At 21.8% G+C, this 20606-nt stretch overlaps 6 protein-coding genes across 6 annotated transcripts; 4 read left to right on the top strand and 2 right to left on the bottom strand.

The window, feature by feature from the left end:
• Positions 1 to 309: 309 nt before the first annotated feature.
• PBANKA_0915200 (conserved Plasmodium protein, unknown function) lies at positions 310 to 4275 on the bottom strand (the record flags this gene model as incomplete). Its single annotated transcript, XM_034564736.1, has 2 exons — positions 310 to 641; positions 774 to 4275. 2 exons carry the CDS (start codon positions 4273 to 4275, stop codon positions 310 to 312), a joined length of 3834 nt encoding a protein of 1277 aa, XP_034421503.1.
• Positions 4276 to 7088: 2813 nt separating this feature from the next.
• PBANKA_0915100 (LEM3/CDC50 family protein, putative) lies at positions 7089 to 8210 on the top strand (the record flags this gene model as incomplete). The annotated part of the gene is made up of 1 exon (XM_034564735.1): positions 7089 to 8210. One exon carries the CDS (start codon positions 7089 to 7091, stop codon positions 8208 to 8210), a length of 1122 nt encoding a protein of 373 aa, XP_034421502.1.
• A 1763-nt stretch (positions 8211 to 9973) lies between these two features.
• PBANKA_0915000 (apical membrane antigen 1) lies at positions 9974 to 11644 on the top strand (the record flags this gene model as incomplete). Its single annotated transcript, XM_034564734.1, has 1 exon — positions 9974 to 11644. One exon carries the CDS (start codon positions 9974 to 9976, stop codon positions 11642 to 11644), a length of 1671 nt encoding a protein of 556 aa, XP_034421501.1.
• Positions 11645 to 13334: 1690 nt separating this feature from the next.
• Positions 13335 to 14620, top strand: PBANKA_0914900 (conserved Plasmodium protein, unknown function; the record flags this gene model as incomplete). Its single annotated transcript, XM_034564733.1, has 2 exons — positions 13335 to 14090; positions 14222 to 14620. 2 exons carry the CDS (start codon positions 13335 to 13337, stop codon positions 14618 to 14620), a joined length of 1155 nt encoding a protein of 384 aa, XP_034421500.1.
• Positions 14621 to 14927: 307 nt separating this feature from the next.
• On the bottom strand, positions 14928 to 16766 carry PBANKA_0914800 (conserved Plasmodium protein, unknown function; the record flags this gene model as incomplete). Its single annotated transcript, XM_034564732.1, has 1 exon — positions 14928 to 16766. One exon carries the CDS (start codon positions 16764 to 16766, stop codon positions 14928 to 14930), a length of 1839 nt encoding a protein of 612 aa, XP_034421499.1.
• Positions 16767 to 17628: 862 nt separating this feature from the next.
• On the top strand, positions 17629 to 19753 carry PBANKA_0914700 (FHA domain-containing protein, putative; the record flags this gene model as incomplete). Its single annotated transcript, XM_034564731.1, has 2 exons — positions 17629 to 18063; positions 18194 to 19753. 2 exons carry the CDS (start codon positions 17629 to 17631, stop codon positions 19751 to 19753), a joined length of 1995 nt encoding a protein of 664 aa, XP_034421498.1.
• Between the last annotated feature and the right edge of the window lie 853 nt (positions 19754 to 20606).

The following is a 20606-nucleotide window of genomic DNA, read 5'->3' as shown; positions in this document are numbered from 1 at the left end:
TATCCTTCTTTTACAACAATTACCATATTGCATAAATTATAACATTAAATTAACTTTGTTAACTTAAAAAGATTAAACTATTTTAGAATTATTAAAAAGGTAAATAAACAAAATTAAAAATATGCAAAATTAAAGGAAATGTGACATAAAACAGAGCCTATATTCCTTCCCTATATATATATATATTGAATAATATGGCCATATAAAATGTAGAATATTTTTTTTTTTTTTCATTGGGTATATGACTATATGATGGTGTATAAATAGTAATTTTTCTAAACAAGTCACCTTTAATTGCATATATTTATATTATATCGATGAGTTATTTTTTTTTGGAGATTCATAATTAAAGTCTTCATTCATTGCATTTCGTATATCTTTCATTTTGAGGCCACACCATTCGTATTTATTTATATATGTTGTTGTATAAGTTTTTTCATACATTTTATTTTGTATATTAATGTGATTATATAAATTTGTTATATTTGTTCTTATTTTTAAAAGATTTGAAATATTTTCATTAATATCATCTTCAAATGTATTTGGAATTAAATCTCTCCATCCATTTCTTTTTAGCAAACCAAGTCCCTCTCTCTCTTCTTTTTTTGGGAGCATAAAATACATGTACAATTCGGTGCATCCTGAAAAATGGAGGAAAATGTAGATGAAAATGTAAGTAAAGGAATACAATAGACAGAAGTTAGTGTGTTTAAGAATTGCTATATATATATATATATGTATGCGCATGTGTGTATATGCGTGCACGTGCTTACCTATAATGCGCTCACCCGCGTCCTCTAAGTTTGATAGATCCTCTTTGGTCTCCGAACATGGGCAAATATTTGAAAGGTAAGTATTTTTTCCTATATTTTCTTTTTGTATATTTTTTAAATTTAAATCAGAGTGAATATAACAAGTGTCAGTCTCATAATGCATATTTAGACACATGTACTTGTATGAACAAAATAATAAATAACATTGCCTGGGAAATATATCTATATCGCTAAATATTATGTATAAGAATTTATCATAATTTTTTTTATCAATTATTTCGTTGTTTTCATTATATGTTGGATAAGAATAATTGTTATTTTGTTGGGTTTTTATGCATTTTTGTTCAGATTGATCATTAGGGGTTTTATTGTTATCTGAAAAATCATTAATCATTAATGCGCAGTTTTTGTTAAAGTTTAAATAATACATTGCTGGATATTCATATAAAGCAAATTTTTTCAAATACTGAGTGTGTTCATTAGTTATATAATCATTTGTATCGGTGGAATCATTTTTATAATTTTGATTTTTGGAATCTTTGAGTTTGTTCAATCTGTTGTAAAAGCTATTTTTTTTTTTTTCTTTTCTTTCTTCTATCATATTCATATTTTCTTCAATATTATTTTTATTGTTTATCATTTCTGTTTTCTCAATTTTATGATTTTCATTGTTCAATATGCTAGAAGCTTTATCCAAAGTAGTAGCTGATGTAAGGTTATTAAGGAATGCTTCTAAAATAACACGGGGTAAAAATGCAGATAAAATAGAATATGTAGATTTTGCATTAAGCAAAGGATGTGCCCATATACATTTAATATTTAACTCTAATTGATCTATATATTCAATTAAACATCCACAAATTATTTTGGATAAATAAATAGAATTATCATCAACATTTGTTTCAAATGATTTAGTATTTAATGTTAACATAATACCCGAGAAATTATCTGATAATATATCATCATAACAATTTTGTACATTTTCTAATAAGGCGTTATCTAACTCTAACAATTGAAATGGTAGATTTCGATTTCTAATATCATTTTTTTTATTTATCGAATTTTCAACATAATTCCAATTAATTAACATTTTTTCATGTAAAAAATAACGTTGTCTATATAGATTGAAATATTTAAAAACATTTGAATTACTAGATAAAATTACATCTATTTTTTTTTCTTTTATTTTCATATCTATAATTAACTCTTTTAATTTTTCAAATCGTAATCCTTCATTTTCTATTTGTTTCCATTTCATATAATTTTCTTTTTCATCATTGTTACAGATTAGTTCTTTGATCAAATCTTTTATATATTTTTCTTTATTTTCGAAATTTGTATTATTATCTTCGTTAATATGATTGAAAGTGTTTCCCAATTCTGATTTATTATTATCTTCATTTTGGTCATTTATTTTATTTTTTATAATTTCCTCTAATATATTTAGAAAATTTTGATGCTCCTTTTCAACACGCTCTTTGTCTGTATCATTTAAATATGACAAATCATCATAATTATAATTTTTTTCTGTTTTGTTTGATGTTTTTTTTTGTTTTTTTTTTTCAATTTTTTTTTTTTTCGCATCATTATTATTGTTATTTACATTAGTTTTATTCGGTTTATTAACAGTTGAATTATTATTTTCTAAATTTTCTCCATCTTTTATGGTATGTGTCTCATTGTTGTCAGCGATAATTTCACATTGTTTTGTGTCTAAATTGTTTTCATTTATATTGTTATTTTCATTGCATGGCTCTGAAAATAACAGCTTTTGTTCATTTATTACGTCGCTTGAATTTGCATACTCATTTTTTTCTTTATTTGCTTCAATTTTATCAAAATTTTGTTGCCTTTCATAATTTTGCCTCTGCTTTAATTCATCTTTATATTCATTAATTAAGGTATTTATATATTTTTTTTTTTCAATTAATATTTTCATATCACTGGATAAATTTATTGGTAAATGTTCAATTTTAAGGGTCAAGTTATACATGTTAAAAAATTTGTTTGTTTCATTAATTAGCTTCGTACTTTGATCTATTGCAAAATCAGGAAAATTTAAACTTGAGGTGTTTATCATATTTTCAACTTTTTTTATGTTACTTTCTTCAGAATTATTTTCAAAATATTCTTTACTTATTTCTTTGGATAAATTTATAATATCAGCATCATTATTTTCGTTTTCTTTTATATTATTATACATATTTATAATTTCCCTTTGATTTTCGTCATCTTTTTCATTTTTCTTATTTTCCCCATTCTGGATCACTGAAACACATATTGTAGTATTTTCCTCCTTAATAGGAGACGAAATATTTATACAATTATGAACACCCATTTGATTGCTTTTGTTTTCTGTCTGAATATAAGAATTTTCATTGTTTTCTAAAATATTTATGATTTTATGTTCATCAATTTGTTCATTTATTTGTTTTTCGAAATTTTCAATTGTTTGATTTATTTCGATATTAGTAACATGAGAATAATTTATGTTATCTGAAATAGTATTATTTACATCATCATGCTTTTTTTGTTTTTCTTCAAAGATATTAATAATTTTATTATCATTTGGTGATAATGTTTGATCATTATTATTGTCAGATTCTGTTTGAACATTATTTTGTGCTTGAGTTATTTTTTTTTTTTTTTCATTTTGTTCCATAATTAAATTTTTAAACATTTCATCAATTCTATTTACTTTTTTATTATTTATATGATTTTTTATTATATTATCATTGTCTTTTTCATTATTTATTGTATCATTAGTTTTTTGTTTTTTTGATGTATTTTCTTTTTCGTCTGAACTTTTATCAATATAGTTTATTTTATTTATTTTTTTTTTTTCATTTTCCATTTCGCATGTATTAGGTATAATGCTTATTATTTCCACATCATCATTTTCTTCTGAATTATTAAGTTTGTTATTTTTTGTTATTTCTGTTTTGTTATCAATAGTATTATTCACATTTCCAATTTTATTGTTATCTATATTTTCAGTATTATTTTTTTTAATTACTAAAAATTTGCATATATTAGATGTGCCCATAGTAGGCGAGACGGTTGCAGATTTATGGGTTATTACATCGTTGTCTATAGATGTAGATTCAGTTTTTAGTGAACTTTTTAAAATCGTTGAATTTATAACATGATTAATATTATCATTATTAGCTCTTTTTATATCTATATAATTATCGATACAATTTGGATTTTCTTTATAATGCAATTTTGTTAATTTTCTTTTTTTATGTAAATTTTGATCTTCTTTATTTTCGTCTAAGGCATTATCTTTTTTTTTTGTATTTTCAAATTCAATTTTAGAGCTAATAATTGTATTATTATTGATTTCTTCTTTTTTTTCACATAGTGATATTTCAGTTAAATTCGTATCCTTACTTTTGTCATTATTCATACTTTCGTTTTTTTTTAAATTGATTTCTTTGTTATTTCCTGACTTAATCAATGCAAATACATCTTTGACTCTTTTTGTAAAAAAATTTTCCATTCTGACTTGTTCACTTTTTCTTTGATCTTTTATGCGAGAACAAGGGTGATTTTATAAAAATATTACCAAATAAAAATGAGTACACCCAAAAAAAAAAATAAACAAATCAGAACAAATAAAATAACAAGTTGAAAATGTAAAATATCTGGAAGCCTTTTTAAAAATATACAATTATGTATTTCATATGTTCGTATTAAATATATAGCGGTGAATTTGGTAGAACAAAAAATTGGTTATTGACGATTTGCTTATATCTCCAAGAATGTTTTGAACATATCGTCATATTTTTTAAGTTGTATATTTGTTAAATAAAAGTTTGAAATAAAACAAAATTAAAATATATATGTATGTATGTATAATATAAATATTCGTTAAGGGTATTCGTTGATTTGATGCTTATATGCGTGTGAATATTCATGTATGTTTGAAAAAATACATGAAATATGTAAATATAATAATAGGGAGTTTATAAATAAAAGGATAAATCTGTGAAATAAATAAGCATGAATATATATTTTGTGGGGTATTCAATAAAAAAAGAAAAAAGATAAATACATTTGGTAAATTATAATATCCCACTTAAGGTGTGGAGAAAAAATAATAAAATTCATTAAATCATATATATTAATAAATAATAACTATAATAACTGAAATTTTATAATTGTAAACAAAAATATGCTTATGGCTGTCAAATTATTTTTTTTATTTTTGTGTATCTTCTTAAATGTATATATAACCCTATATAAAAATACCTAGGCATACAAAATACTTTATTTCGTGGAAATAAAACTTTAATTAATAATACTAGTGCCACTTGTATAAAGGTCATTAACTGATCCTTTTAAAATTCAATTATACATTATCTGGCTAAGAAATAAATGAATAAAATTGTAAATAAATATTTATATAAATTTCACTAAATAAATAAGGTTACACACATGTTTAGTAAGTGCACCTACTTTAAGGAAAATATTTATAACCAATAAAGATCATCAAATAAAATATTAACAAAACGTTCAGTAAGTGCGACTAAATTTATTTACACATATATGCTATTATATATATTATTAATAATGTAATAAAAATAAAAACAATAAGGTTATATGGGTGTATCATTAAGTTTAAAACCATGTATAACAAAAAAACCCAAATATCCATATTTTAATTTATCATGCATAGGTTCTTATATCAAATAAATTTAGCTTATCGAAAAAAAGGCATATTCATATATTGCATACATAAATATTTATTTGAAAGTTAAAAGACATTAATGTGAATATATTTTTGAAATATTATCTATGCAGTATAAGAAAAAATACATACATATATTCCTTTATCATTTATATACTCCTTATCATTTATATATTTGTTTATGTTATAAAAAATGAAAATGAAATATGAGTAATCAACTCTATGAAATGAAACAATTTATTGTAATGGATGCGTGTTATACAACCAAGATAATCTCTTATGTGCAAATATAAATACTAATAATTTAAAACCATTGGATATTTTTTCTGGTTTTGGGTATTAAAATAGAGTATCCATCATTGCCATTTATATATATACTTTTAATTTTATTGGGATTTTTTTTAATTTTTTTAACATAGTGTATTGATATATAGTTACATGTATAAATTAATATGGTAGATTATATTTTGTCTTATTATGAGAAAAATGGTTAATGCTAAAGTTATATTTATCTCAATTTTATGATATATTTCATTTTCTTAGTCTCATAAAATTAGGGTGAAATATACAATATAAATTATTTTTTTACGAAATATATAACTGCATATTATACCTTTTTATTTCACCAAAGAACAAAATGCTGTATGATAAAAAAAAAATTATCAAATAAAATATGTTTTATATATACCTATTTTATTGATATATATATATATGTATACATTAATGAAACAATCATAGATTAATTTTATAGAAAAAAATACAATTTTTATGAATACTTTAAAGAATATATAATATTTTCAAAATAATATAAGGATACCAAAATATATAATAAAAATAAATCATTAAAGTTGCCGAATAAAATAAATATGTATGCGCCATTTTTTTATATACATGTAAATTTTCCTTTGGGGTTTCGCATTATAAGAAATTATTAAGAAATGTGAAAAAATTAAAAAATTAAAACCATAGCAATTATACAAAATGAAATGCATATGCGAAATATGCTATTTTTTGTTAGATCGAACAAGTTGAACATTGCTGCAAATAACATTAACAATTTTTTTTTTATATTTTATTCATGTGTTTTTTCATTTGTATGTATTTAAAATTTATAATTATAAGTATATTTTTGTAAAAAAAAAATTTAATATTACATTATTAAGGTGTAAATAAAGAAATTAAAAAAATATATTATTCTAAGAGAGTGGGATGATAAACAAAAATTAAAAAAGACAACCAAATGTTTAGTCATACATATAATATATAGTTATGTTAGTATTAATTTTTTAAGTAACATAAATAAAATATAATAAACATAAAATTATGAATAAGATATTCAAATAAAGAGTCAAGTTACATAGAAAACACAAAAATACATACTCATTAATCAAAATGTTGGAGTTCCCTTTTTTTTGACTAACTAAAATTTGTTTTTAAACTAATCCTAGTGATATAGGATCCAATTTTAGTAAAAACATATTATCATATCAATCACACAAATAGCAATTTATTAATTTATATATACATGTATTTATGTCCGTGTAAATGTTTGTGTGATTGCGCAAGTGCCTATGAATGCTCTGATAAATGCTAATAATTGTTGAAAAAAAAATATAGAAAAAATGAAAAACAATAGAATGAGCCCAAAAATAATGGATAGAAAACTCAATAATAATAAAATATTTTATAAGAAATCATCAAATTTTTTAAAAAAAATAAATAAATTTGTACAATGGTATCGAATGGAAAAAATATTTGGTCCTGTATTTGTATATAAATATTCAACTTTAATAGCATTTTTTATATTTTTATTTATTTTAAATTTATCAATTGGTATAGCAATTTTATATTTAAGCTCACAATATATAGAATGCAAAATTCCATATGAATATAAATCTCAACCATATACAAAATATTCAATTATTAAAGTAACACCAGAACATTGCAAAGGACGTGAAAATTTAAAAGAATTAAAAGGAAAGATAAATGTGCATTATGAAATATATGGGGTACAACAAAATCATTATAGTTTTATGAAAAGTTTTAATGCAGAACAGATAGGAGGGGGAATAGATGTATATAAACATGATCTAAATCAGTGCTATCCTTTAATTACTTACTTTAAAGATCGAATAAATAAAATATTGCATCCATGTGGAATATTACCATGGAGTGTTTTTACTGATAATTATATATTTTATGATAAAGAACCTGATGATGCACCATTTCCGGACCCATTACCATTAAATGAAAGGGTAGAAGATATTACTATAAAATATTTTAGAAAATTTTTTAAAAACCCTCATCCTGAAAATATTAAATTATATAAAGACAAAGTATATTTTTGGATGGATGCAAAAACTCAATCAGAGGCATTACATGAAAATATTGTAGCAAATGAAAAATTACTTATTTTATCTCAAGCATTAAAATATGATATAGCAGGAAATGCTATGGAAAATAGTCATTTTATTAATTGGATGATACCATCGCCATTTAGTTATATTAAAAGATTATATGGAAAATTAAATGGGCCAATTTCATTTCCATTTTATATTTATATTGAAAACAATTTTAGAACTGCTGAAGCTAAAGCAATTATTATTACAGAGGCTAATTTTTACATTAATAATAATTTAATCGGAATAATTTTTACTATAATATCTATTTTTTCTTTAATTTTGTCTATACTTTATTATATGAGAATGAAAAAACATAAATTTATGCGACAAATTGACGAGTAAATTAACATAAAATATAATTTATATACTATTCCATTCACGTAAATGTTAGCATATATTTCATATTGGACCATGTGTTTTATTCATTCACGCTTTAACTGTATATACCTCTAAGAGTAATTCTATAAACTAATACAAACCCCGAAATATATTATTTTCAATTATAATATAGCTAGCTATATATTTTACGATTTTTTAAAGGGGAATATGAAAAAATCCATACCCACATACATGGATATACATATGGTTGTATGAATGTGCATTTTCTATAAATACGCTATATGCATAATTATATATTCCCATGGAACCAAAATAACATATTAATGAATTTTCTTTTATTGTGAAAATGTTCTTATTTGTTTTAAAAAATCAAAGTAAATTTAATTCCTTTAATTGTGCTAAATATTGTGTTTGTATAACTATAATGACATTTCCTATGCTTTTTTAATATTATATATAATTTTTTGTGTTTTTTCAAAAAAAACGTGTATTTGTTTTTATTTGAGTGTACAATTTGCATAGTGAGTTTAAAGTGTTTGAAAATTATTTAATTTATAATTTTCATAAAACGTTTAATCATTTATCAAAATTGCGGTTGCAATATAGACAGAAAATATTAACTTAATTTTTCATTGTTTTGTAAAACATTTTCATTATTTTTTTTAACAAAATTAAAGTAAATGAGATGGTAAATTATTTTAATTATAACCATTTGTTTAATTTTTTTTATTTTATTACTATTATTTTTTTTCTTTTGTGCTGCGCAATTAAAAAGAGAATTAAGGGTAGCACCAATATATTTAAGCAATCTTTTGCGACACACAAGAAAAAATATAACATCAACATATTTAAAATAATGGAAATTTTTTAATAATTTATTCTATATATATTTAATATATGTAAAAAAACTAATATTGTAATATAATTAAATAAAACTTGAAATTGATATAATATGTATATATATTGCATGTTTAGCTTTAAATAATATTTAAGTATTGATTTTCTTTACACACAAAAACATTTGCCTTTTTATGTGAGGATTATTGTTTCTTTATTTATATTGCTATGAATTTATTCTTAGTATAAATTTATTTTTTTTCGGCTTTGAAAATAATTTTATATATATAAAAAGAAAAAATATGGAAAATAAAATTCATAAATCATATTTGACACATTTCAATTTTTTTTTCTTATTTCACAGCTAGCCATATAATAATATATATGTGTCTATGGGTTCAAATAGCTTAATTTCAATGTGCGTGAGCATTTTTTTTTATAAAAAAACTAATTTTATGTTTGGTTATGCATGCAACTGTTATAAAATAAAAATTGTAAAATTTTGTTTTTTTTGTACACATATTTGTACTTTTTTTAATGCACATGAAAAAAGAAAGGAAAAAAAAGGGGGAAAAAAAAGGAAAAAAAAAGGGAAAAAAGGGAAAAAACGTACATCTACGCATTGTTATTTAGCAATAAAATAGAGAACAAATCTATAAATATATAATGTGTACAACAAATTAATTTAATTTATATTTTTACTGTAATTTCATAATAATTTTCATTTTTACATTTTAATGTTTTTTTAATTGGAATATAATTCAAAATGATTTGACACATTTTACTTATAGAAGAAGGCTATATAATTATATAAGTGTGTATATATAAGTATTGTATGGTAATTGTTTTATAAATTAAATTTTTAAAAAACATTATTCTATTTTATAATTTGTAAATTAAAAATATTAATAAAATAAAACGATATAAAAATGAAAGAAATATATTATATCTTAATTTTATGCTCTATTTATCTAATAAACCTGAGCAATTGTTCCGAAGGTCCAAATAATGTTATTTCAGAAAATGGTCATATTAATTATGATATGATTCAAAAGGAAAATACTGAAAGAAGTACTAAACTAATTAATCCATGGGAAAAGTATATGGAAAAATATGATATAGAAAAGATGCATGGTTCTGGTATAAGAGTTGATTTAGGTGAAGATGCACGTGTGGAAAATCGTGATTATAGAATACCTTCAGGTAAATGTCCAGTTATAGGGAAAGGTATAACTATTCAAAATTCTGAAGTATCATTTTTAACACCAGTAGCTACCGGTGATCAGTCAGTGAGAAGTGGAGGTTTAGCACTTCCTAAAACAGATGTACACCTTTCTCCTATAACAATTGATAATCTCAAAACAATGTATAAAGAACATCCAGAAATAGTAAAATTAAATAATATGTCATTGTGTGCAAAACATACCTCATTTTATGTTCCCGGTAACAATGCCAATTCAGCATATAGACACCCCGCTGTTTATGATAAATCTAATAGTACTTGCTACATGTTGTATGTAGCAGCCCAAGAAAATATGGGTCCAAGATATTGTAGTAATAATGCAAATAATGATAATCAACCATTTTGTTTTACACCCGAAAAAATAGAAAAATATAAAAATTTATCCTATTTAACTAAAAATTTGCGTGATGATTGGGAAACCAGTTGTCCTAATAAAAGTATAAAAAATGCTAAATTTGGAATTTGGGTTGATGGTTATTGTAAAGATTATCAAAAGCATACAGTTCATGATAGTGATTCATTATTAAAATGTAATCAAATTATTTTTAACGAAAGTGCTTCTGATCAACCTAAACAATATGAAAAACACCTAGAAGATACTACCAAATTTCGACAAGGAGTTGCAGAGAGGAATGGTAAACTTATAGGTGAAGCTTTATTACCAATAGGATCTTATAAATCAGATCAAATTAAAAGCCATGGAAGGGGATATAACTGGGGAAATTATGATAGTCAAAACAAAAAATGTTACATTTTCGAAACAAAACCAACATGTTTAATTAATGATAGGAATTTCATTGCAACAACTGCTTTATCTAGTACAGAAGAGTTCGAAGAACAATTTCCTTGTGATATATATAAAAATAAAATAAACGAAGAAATTAAAGTCTTGAACAAAAACATCTCTAATGGAAATAATTCCATTGAATTTCCTAGGATATTTATTTCAACTGACAAAAATAGTTTAAATTGCCCATGTGAACCTACGCAACTGACTGAGAGCAGTTGTAATTTTTATGTGTGTAATTGTGTAGAGAAAAGACAATATATAGCTGAGAATAATGATGTTGAAATAAAAGAAGAGTTTAGAAGTGAATATGAAAGCCCATCAAACCAGAGAGTAATAGTTATTATAATTTTTATTTGTGTTGGAATTATATTAGTTATTCTATTAGTGGGTTATTTCTTTAAAAGTAATAAAAAAGGTGAAAATTATGATAGAATGGGTCAAGCAGATATTTATGGTAAAGCTAATTCCAGAAAAGATGAAATGTTAGACCCAGAAGTGTCATTTTGGGGTGAAGATAAAAGGGCATCACACACAACACCCGTTTTGATGCAAAAACCATATTATTAAAAAATATAGCCATTGATTAATTAAGCAATTAAATAATTAAGTAGTCATGTAAATATAATTAAATAATGAAGCGTTTAAATAGTAAATAGTTAGTTACTAATAATTTAGTAGTCAAGAAAATATAATTAAATAATGAAGCGTTTAAATAGTAAATAGTTAGTTACTAATAATTTAGTAGTCAAGAAAATATAATTAAATAATGAAGCGTTTAAATAGTTAAATAATTAATTATTAATAATTAAGTAAAATATTAACTAGCCAATCAATATTGAATATATATATATTAACAGACAGAATATTTTTTCATTTATACGTATTAATTAACATTTTTGAAGATCCAAAAATTCAAATAAATTATACAAATATATATTGACAATAATGTCAAAATAATTAAAATAAGAATTAAAAAATATTAATTTAGATATGTAATAACATTGTTATATTGACATGAATTATTACTATATATACTAAAACGACTTATCAACTTGTATTGTTTTTACCTGTGCTTAAAGAATATTCATAATATTTTAGCTACAAAATATTATATATCATTATTATTGTTTTTTTTGTTTATGTCTTATTATATAATATATTTTAATAATTATAGTGTGTTATATTTTGCTCTATTAATAAGCAATATACACATAAACATTTTTTTTTTTTTTTTTTGAAGTGATATTCTATATCTCTTATTTGATGATTGTTATAATTAGAAGATAAGATATTTCATTTGCATGTATATATTTTTTAAGAATGTTTTTGTGATGTTTTATTATCATTATATGCATATAAAGAGAAAGAAATTCATATTTAAAAAAAAAAAAAAAAAACTTTAACACTTTTTTTTAAATTATAATAGTAATATTTTTTTTATATAATTACCTATGCTGCTTTGGGCATTCTTTCAATAATATTTTTTTAAATTTTGCGCATTATTTAAAATGCCTTGTTTGTTATTCACAATTTTTTAAAAGTTGGTAAGCATTTCTCTTAATCGGTATGTTATATTACTTTATACAATAGTGTTACTTTTTATATATGTAAATATTAATCATATATATTAACTTTTTAAGATGGTCATTATATAAAATTATACATTATAGATGGCATTAAATTAAAAATAAAAAATATATTAAAAAGGAGATATACTATAATAATAATATAACATTGTATGCTAGAACATATCTAATACATTAAAATTCATTAAATGGAAAAGCATTTCTATAATATGGGGTTTATATATTTAACGATATGCTTGTAGAAAACAAAACATGCCGTTCTTTTGCACACGTTATAAAGACGATATTGTGTTTAATAATTAATGATATATAATATGAAAAATGGCTATTTATAAGTACATGTAAATATTTATATATATTTTATATTTATAATAAAATTATTGTAAGATAATGATATATATACTGGAAAAATGATTATATTTTTATGAAAAGTACAAAAAGCTATTTAAATTGACAATTCTTTTGGCATTGTTCCAATATGTCAATTTACATTTTGAAAAACGAAAAAGAGAAAGTGACATCAACTATCGAGATGAACTATAGACAGGAAAGAACTGGTATATTTAATTGGTTGAATGCTGTATATAAGTGTAAATAAATACAAGTTTTTCGAGTTAGAGAGTATATATCAAACATGATCTACTATATATATCAGTCTTCAACCATAAAAAATGAATACAAATTATAGTGAAATAAGGAAATTATTTAATTATTACATTAGAGAATATTATTATCAAAAATCAAAAGGTACATATTTCGTTCATATTAAAAATCCGGGAATACTATTTACTTCTTTAAAATTTTATAAAAAAAAAAAAACAATTTTCCCAAATATATATGATTGGTATTTTGGTAATTTAAATAATTTAAAAAAAAATAAAGATGTAATGCATTATGAAAATTATTATAATATAAAAAATATCTACTCATACAAAATAAACAAAAACATAGAAAAAAAAGGGCATAGTGTCGAAACTGAGAACATATATATAGATGATTCAGAATCAAACTTAGAAAATACATATAGAACAAGCAATTTATATTATAATATGAACCCTGTTTATTTGTCTAAAATATGTTTATATGATTTAAATGATTATCATATATTATTTTCACCTAACTATTATGACGCGTTCATGCAATTTTATTACAGTTTAATATCATATAAAATGGACTTAAATAATATGAAAATGTTTCCAAACTTAAAAATATTGATAAGTCATATTAAAAATTTAAGTAATATTATAAATGATGAAGTCATCAAAAGTTCTTTTTTTTATTTAATTAAACAAAAAAAAATATTCAATGAAGAGTACCTTCATAATATTTTTAAAAGTATATATTTCACTATGCTTCATAATTCTCCTCTTTATTTATTTGTTGATGATTTTTCACAATTTAGGATAATTCTTAATTTTATAAATAAGGTAAGTATAAATAAAAAATAAAGAAATGCCAAAAATGTGCAACCTAAATTGATAATCGAGTTAATTTTTCCTATTTAACGGATGCTTATATAAACAGAATATCATTGTGTATGTGTGTGTTTTTTTTTTAGGACGAAATAAGAAACATGTTTGAAAGCGCCTTACCATATCCTTATTATATAATAGTAGATGGAAATATAAATGTCTACAATATACAAAATTTTAATGCTTATTTAAAAGAATATATATTTAAAGAAAAATTGAAAAGTCCTTTTGTAGGTAAAGAAAAGGATTTAAATATAAACACAATTGATCCAGAAGTGTATAACACCGAAAAAAAAAACATTGGCGATAATATTAGGAAAACTAATCATAATCGAAATAAAAATGTGAACCATATTGAAAACTTTAAAATTGGAAGCGAAAATAGTCAAGATATTTCAAATCACAAAAATTCAAAAATTTATTTTTTTAAGTTTATAAAAGTATTTGACATGAAGCCAAATTATCGCTTCACCGTAAAAAAATAATCACATATAGTTTGCAATACATTTTTGTGTATAATTTTTTCATGTTTACATTTTTGTGTGAAAAAGTAATGCGTGAAAATGTTCATACATATTTATATAGTTGTGTGTGCATATCAATTTTAAATTCGAATTATACAAACAAAGACCCCAAACTTAATTCAAATTATATAAGTGATATAGGGTTTCACCTCCCACAAAATAATAACGCAAAATATTAATAAAAATAATAATATAACATACACAAATATTTAGTAGCTACTGTGCACATGCGAATAAAAAACTCATACTTGATGGATATCAAACCGATTTAATATTTTATTTGTAGATATTTTTCCAATTGTCTAATTTCTTTGCTTGAATAGTTATCTATATTTCTTATCGTTTCCCTGTAAATTTTATTTTTTGTTTGATTATATACTATATCGTAATTGGAAAGGGAATTGAGAAAAAAAAAAATTTTATATTTGTCTAAAAGGCAAAGACCATTATTTATTTTTTTAAAAATATAAGAAAAAAGTGTTTTATTATAATTAATATATGATAGTATTTCTAAAATTTGTAAAAGATGGTTATTGTTCATAATTTCTTTATTAATATATAAATAATTTATTATTTGTTCTACTAAAGAATATATTTTCTCCTTTAATTGATCTATATGTGAATTTTGATCATTTATTTCTTTGCAATCATTTTCTGTTTTTATATAAATATGGAATGGGTTATTAGGATTTATATATGATTTTCCTTTTAAGAAAAAAATACAAGAATTAAGAGACATGATAAGTGTATTGATATTTTTATCCATTTTATTTTTTAAAAATAAAATTGGAAAAGAAGAAAAGAAATTAATTACAAAATAATTAGACATTGTATACATATGCATTAACTGAGAAAAATTACTAAAACTCATTTTATCGATATTATATTTATTTGCTAATATATTTAAAAAATGATGTAGATATGATTCATCTATGTTATATTGTATTAAAATATTGTCTTTTGTATTAATAATATATTTTTTTTTTTTTTTTTTATAATTATCATCTTCAAATTTGTATATATATGAGTCGTGATTATTTGATAAAAAATTCTTGTTAATTAAATTGCTTCTATTAACATTTATGCAATTTTGCTCAATAGTTTTTCCATATTTTTCAAGATATTCAAAAATATAAGAAATATCATATTCCTTTTCAAAAATCTGCTCAGTACCCTCTTTTTGATTTGTTATATATTCATCAATTATTTTAAAGTTTATATTATCGTTATTTATGTCTTTTTTAATCCTATATAAACTTAACCCACTTAAAAAGTGTATAATATATGTATACCCAAATTTTAACTCAAAAAAATGTCGAAAAACATTTGATATTAATAAAACCGAAACCAATTCATGTCTATTATTTTCACTTTTGTTTATTTTATTTAATATTTTATAATTATATATATAAGAACAAATGTTTATTAAAATATTATCTAATATAAAACTTTTATAATTATTTTTTAATTCATATAATGAAAAGTTCACCTTTTTGTTTTCATCATTATGAATAAGTAACTTATATGAACCATATATTTCTTCTTTTTTTTGTTGTTCTTCATTTAAATGGTTAGTAAAATTATTAACATAATTATATGCCTCTTTTTCAATAATATTGGTTTCCTTTTGCTGCTTTAAAGTACTTTTCCTTTTATATCGACCATATATACTTTTGGGGGTATTAATAAAGTTAGGGTGTTTTTCATTTGCCGCATCTCCATTGATATTTATCTCATTTTCCAAATCATCTTTAGATTCATATAATTGAAAATTAGCATAATTATTATTAGTAGTAGTAGTTGTGATATTGTTATTATAATTTACTATTTCTCGAAGTAATAAATGATTGAATAATATTTTCTTTTTTAAAAAATTCAAATCTTGTTTTTCTCTTTTATTATAAAATATTATATTATTAATAATTTTTTGTGGGTTAATATTGTTTATGGTATTAATTATTTGCACATTTATATTATCTAATTCCTCCTTATTTATGTTTCTATTTTTTTTTAACAGCTTTATTATATCCGGAATTTTCATACAATGTCCTTTTATTATACCATCATTATTTGATAGGGAAAATAACAATTTTGTTAGCCTTAACATTCATGAAATGTATAACGGACATATATATAGAGACTATAAAAAATGGGGGATATTAAAAAACGAGAAAATATGTGTAATATAATATTTTATTACCTTTTTAATAACTTTTAATATATTTAAATAATAATTTTTTGACTCATTTTAGTATTTAATATAAACAAAAACAATTGTATAAATATTTTTTGTAATATGTAAATCCTTACAACTAGTATCAACAATCTTAGCTAACTATATTGATAATGTCTCTTTGTTTATGCTTCATTCTTTGTTATATATGTATATATATATATATATATATATATTTGAATATGAAAATGGAAAGTTAATTAAAATGTTTGCATATACATATAATAATGATGAAATACAAATTAATTTAATTTTTTTTTCAAACTCAAGATGATTCCATTGATTAATAGATTTACAAAAAATATTTCAAAAATTAAGGCAAATTAGTTTTTTTTTGCATATATTCCAAATAAAATATATCTATGTCTAGGAAAATATATTTTAAAAAAAAAGTAAAAAGTTCCAAATTGAAAAAAATAAAAAAGAGAAGAATATGTATAGCATATAGATGGGCATTACATAAAATGTGTTTCATAATTCTATTGTGGAAATAAAAATAATATAAATATATCATAAAATTTATAAAATAATAATTATAATAGTGAGGGATGATAGTAAAAAAAAAAAAAATAAATAACGAGATAAAAAATAATATTATTTACAAATAGAAGGGGTACTTTAATACAAAATAATGATTTAGAATTTGGCCAAGAATGATAATAATACAAAATAAGAAAAGATGGGTAGAAAGAAGAGAACCATAATATATATATATATATATGATTTATAAAAAAAAATGAAAAAAAATATGGTTGAATATAATATGCCTGAGGAAAGTGAATATAAAGAAGATTGTATATTCACATCAATTGATATTTTTAAAGGGGACTATAACTATTTAAATTTCCATTATATATGCGAAATAACATTTGATGATTTTAGTTTTATATCTCCATATCATTGTTACTTTTTTTTACGAAATAAGTATGAAGCTTTAGAAAATATAAAAAATAATTATTTGCAAAATACGGGCAATAGTTTATCTAATCATGACTATTTAAAAGTAATTAATGAAAAAAAATCTATAGAACTGTTTGAAAATAAGCAAGTACTTTATTATAACCAAGATGAATTATCAAGCTTGAATCGAAAAGCTTTGAATGCAATAGCTGATGTTATAAATGGAATGGGAATTGACGATTTGATAGCTATTTCGGTCTATTTAGGCGAGGTACGCACATATATATAATATATAATGGGGATAGAGATATTTATTTTGATTCGATAACACTTATAATACTTTCATTTTTTTTAGTTTCTAATATTTTTTTATTGTATTATATATGCTTACTTTTTTGCAGAATCCGCAATGGAATAAACACAAACTGATGTGGATGGAAATGATTCAAAGGGATAAATTTCGTAAATACCAAACGATTCGGGAAAGCTTAGGAAATACAGAAAAAAGAGAAATAATTTACAAGATTAAGAGTGAAGAATTTGATAAAATAGAAAATAAGAATATGATTAAAGATATATTTTATTTTGGAGTATTTGAAAGAAAGGGGCAAAATAATTTAGGTAGAATATATATGAATATAAGAAATGATGTAATAAATAATAATGAAATATATTCATGGGTATTAACTAATTGTAATCTGCAAACAGACAAAAATTTAATTGCTGATATTTTTATTGAAGAAAAATATCTTGAAAGGACTGTAATTGATAATATAAAAAATGATGAAATACAGAAAAAAAAAATCGAAAGTATAAATGATTATATAAAAACTGAAGAGAAAATACAGAATTATTCTTTTTCTTCAAAAGAATATATATCATTTGGAAAAAATTCCCAAAATGATATTATTTGTTTGAACCCATCTATTTCAAGGTTTCATTGTATTTTATATTTTTCAAAAGATTTTCATCTTTATTTAATAGATGTAGGATCTAAATCACGAACAAAATTAAATAATAATGTTATAAAAATAAATGAAAAATATAAAATTGATAATAATGATGTTATTACTTTAGGTGTGTCTAAGAGGACATATAAAATTAATATAAATGTTGATAAAGTTTTATCATATCTTGATAATAAAAAAAATGAAGCCCAAAAAAAAATAAAAGTAATCAATGAAGAAATAGAACACCCTTTGAAAAATAAAAATTTATTAAAGTTAAAAGTTTCAAACATTTACTATAAATGTAATGAAAACGATATTCTAGATTTCTTTAAAGATTGTGGGGAAATTAAAAATATGCACATGTACAATGTTCCGATTATAAATAAAGAAGAGGGTGTCGAAAATGAAAATAATAATAAAGATGATTTTAATAAGTTGAAAAAAAAAAAATTCTTGAAACAGGCTATAATAGAAGTATATGACAAAAATACATCTGCTAACATTATCAAAAAAAATGATTCTTTTTTATATGGAAGGAAAATTCATATAGAATATCACCCATTGCAGCAACATGAACATAGATATAAAAACTTCAATACAAAAAAAAAATTTGAACATTTCGATATTCAAGTTACGTGTAAAAATGCCAAATATAATGGGGAACAAATTATCATAAAGGGAGAACATATCAGATATAAAAAATTTAAGAGAAGTGAACCTGGGGAATACCAAAGGCTTGAGGAAAGGAGAGTGGAAAGAAGCGGTCAGGACAATAGACGAACTGGAGAAAGAACAATAAGCAGTAGCGATCGAAGTGGAAGTAGTGGGACTGGTCGGAGTAGCAGTAGTAGAAGCGAACAAAGTAGCAATAGCCGGGGCAAACGAAGGAGCAGTAGTCGGAGCGAAAAGGGTGATAGATCAAGGGATGGCAAAAAAAGGGACAATAAATATAGTAACCGTTATAGCATTGAAAGTCGAGATTCCCATAAAAGATACACAAAAAAAAAATAGCCTAAAAAAATTGTGCTTTAACGTATAAAAGGTTGCAGCATCAATAAAATACACACAAATGTTTATATTCTATTCATTTAGTATTATACTATTCTTATTTTTTTTTTTTTTTAAATATATAATATGTGTTTGATTCTATTAATACTAAATATATGTTTTAATAAAACTATTTTTTTCGAACTATTAAATATTCAAATTTTTTAATATAAAGATAAAAGAGAGTAATATATATAGTCTAAATGTTATGCAACACAAGTAAGAAATATCGGTTTATATATCAAAATAACAATTTGTTATAAAAAAAAAATAAAAAATAAACTTATTTATAGATATCCTAATAAATGCACATTTTTTATTAATACTATTAAAAGGCATAATTTGAATAAAAATGTTAACCCAGTTTTTCACGTATCAAAAAAAAAATACTAAAAATATTCATTATATATTAAATTAAAAAAAAAATAATAATAACACGAGGGTGATAATTCTAACATTAATAATAAAAAATATATATATTTATATATAATAAATATTTGTGAAAAAATATCATTTATTGTCATGTTGTACATTACTATATGAGGGTTTATATATTGTTTAATTTATTTAAGAATGTATAAATTATATTTTCTTTCTTCATTTTATTATATGCTCAGAACAGCGTGTAAATATATATAATTATAATAAAGAATAAATATAATAGATTTATTTTTTTTTTTTGCATTAAGTATATACATTTTGTCACATTGTTTTATTTTATTAATATTTTGGCTTATTATTTTTCCTTATCAATATATCCAATTTATTTAATATATGTTACATTGTTTACCCCTTTTTTATTATATACATATTAAAT

Source organism: Plasmodium berghei (genome assembly GCF_900002375.2).
Source record: "Plasmodium berghei ANKA genome assembly, chromosome: 9".
Lineage (NCBI taxonomy): Eukaryota > Apicomplexa > Aconoidasida > Haemosporida > Plasmodiidae > Plasmodium > Plasmodium berghei.
The sequence above is the reverse complement of the archived record's forward strand: the minus strand, read 5'-3'. Positions and strand labels throughout refer to the sequence as shown.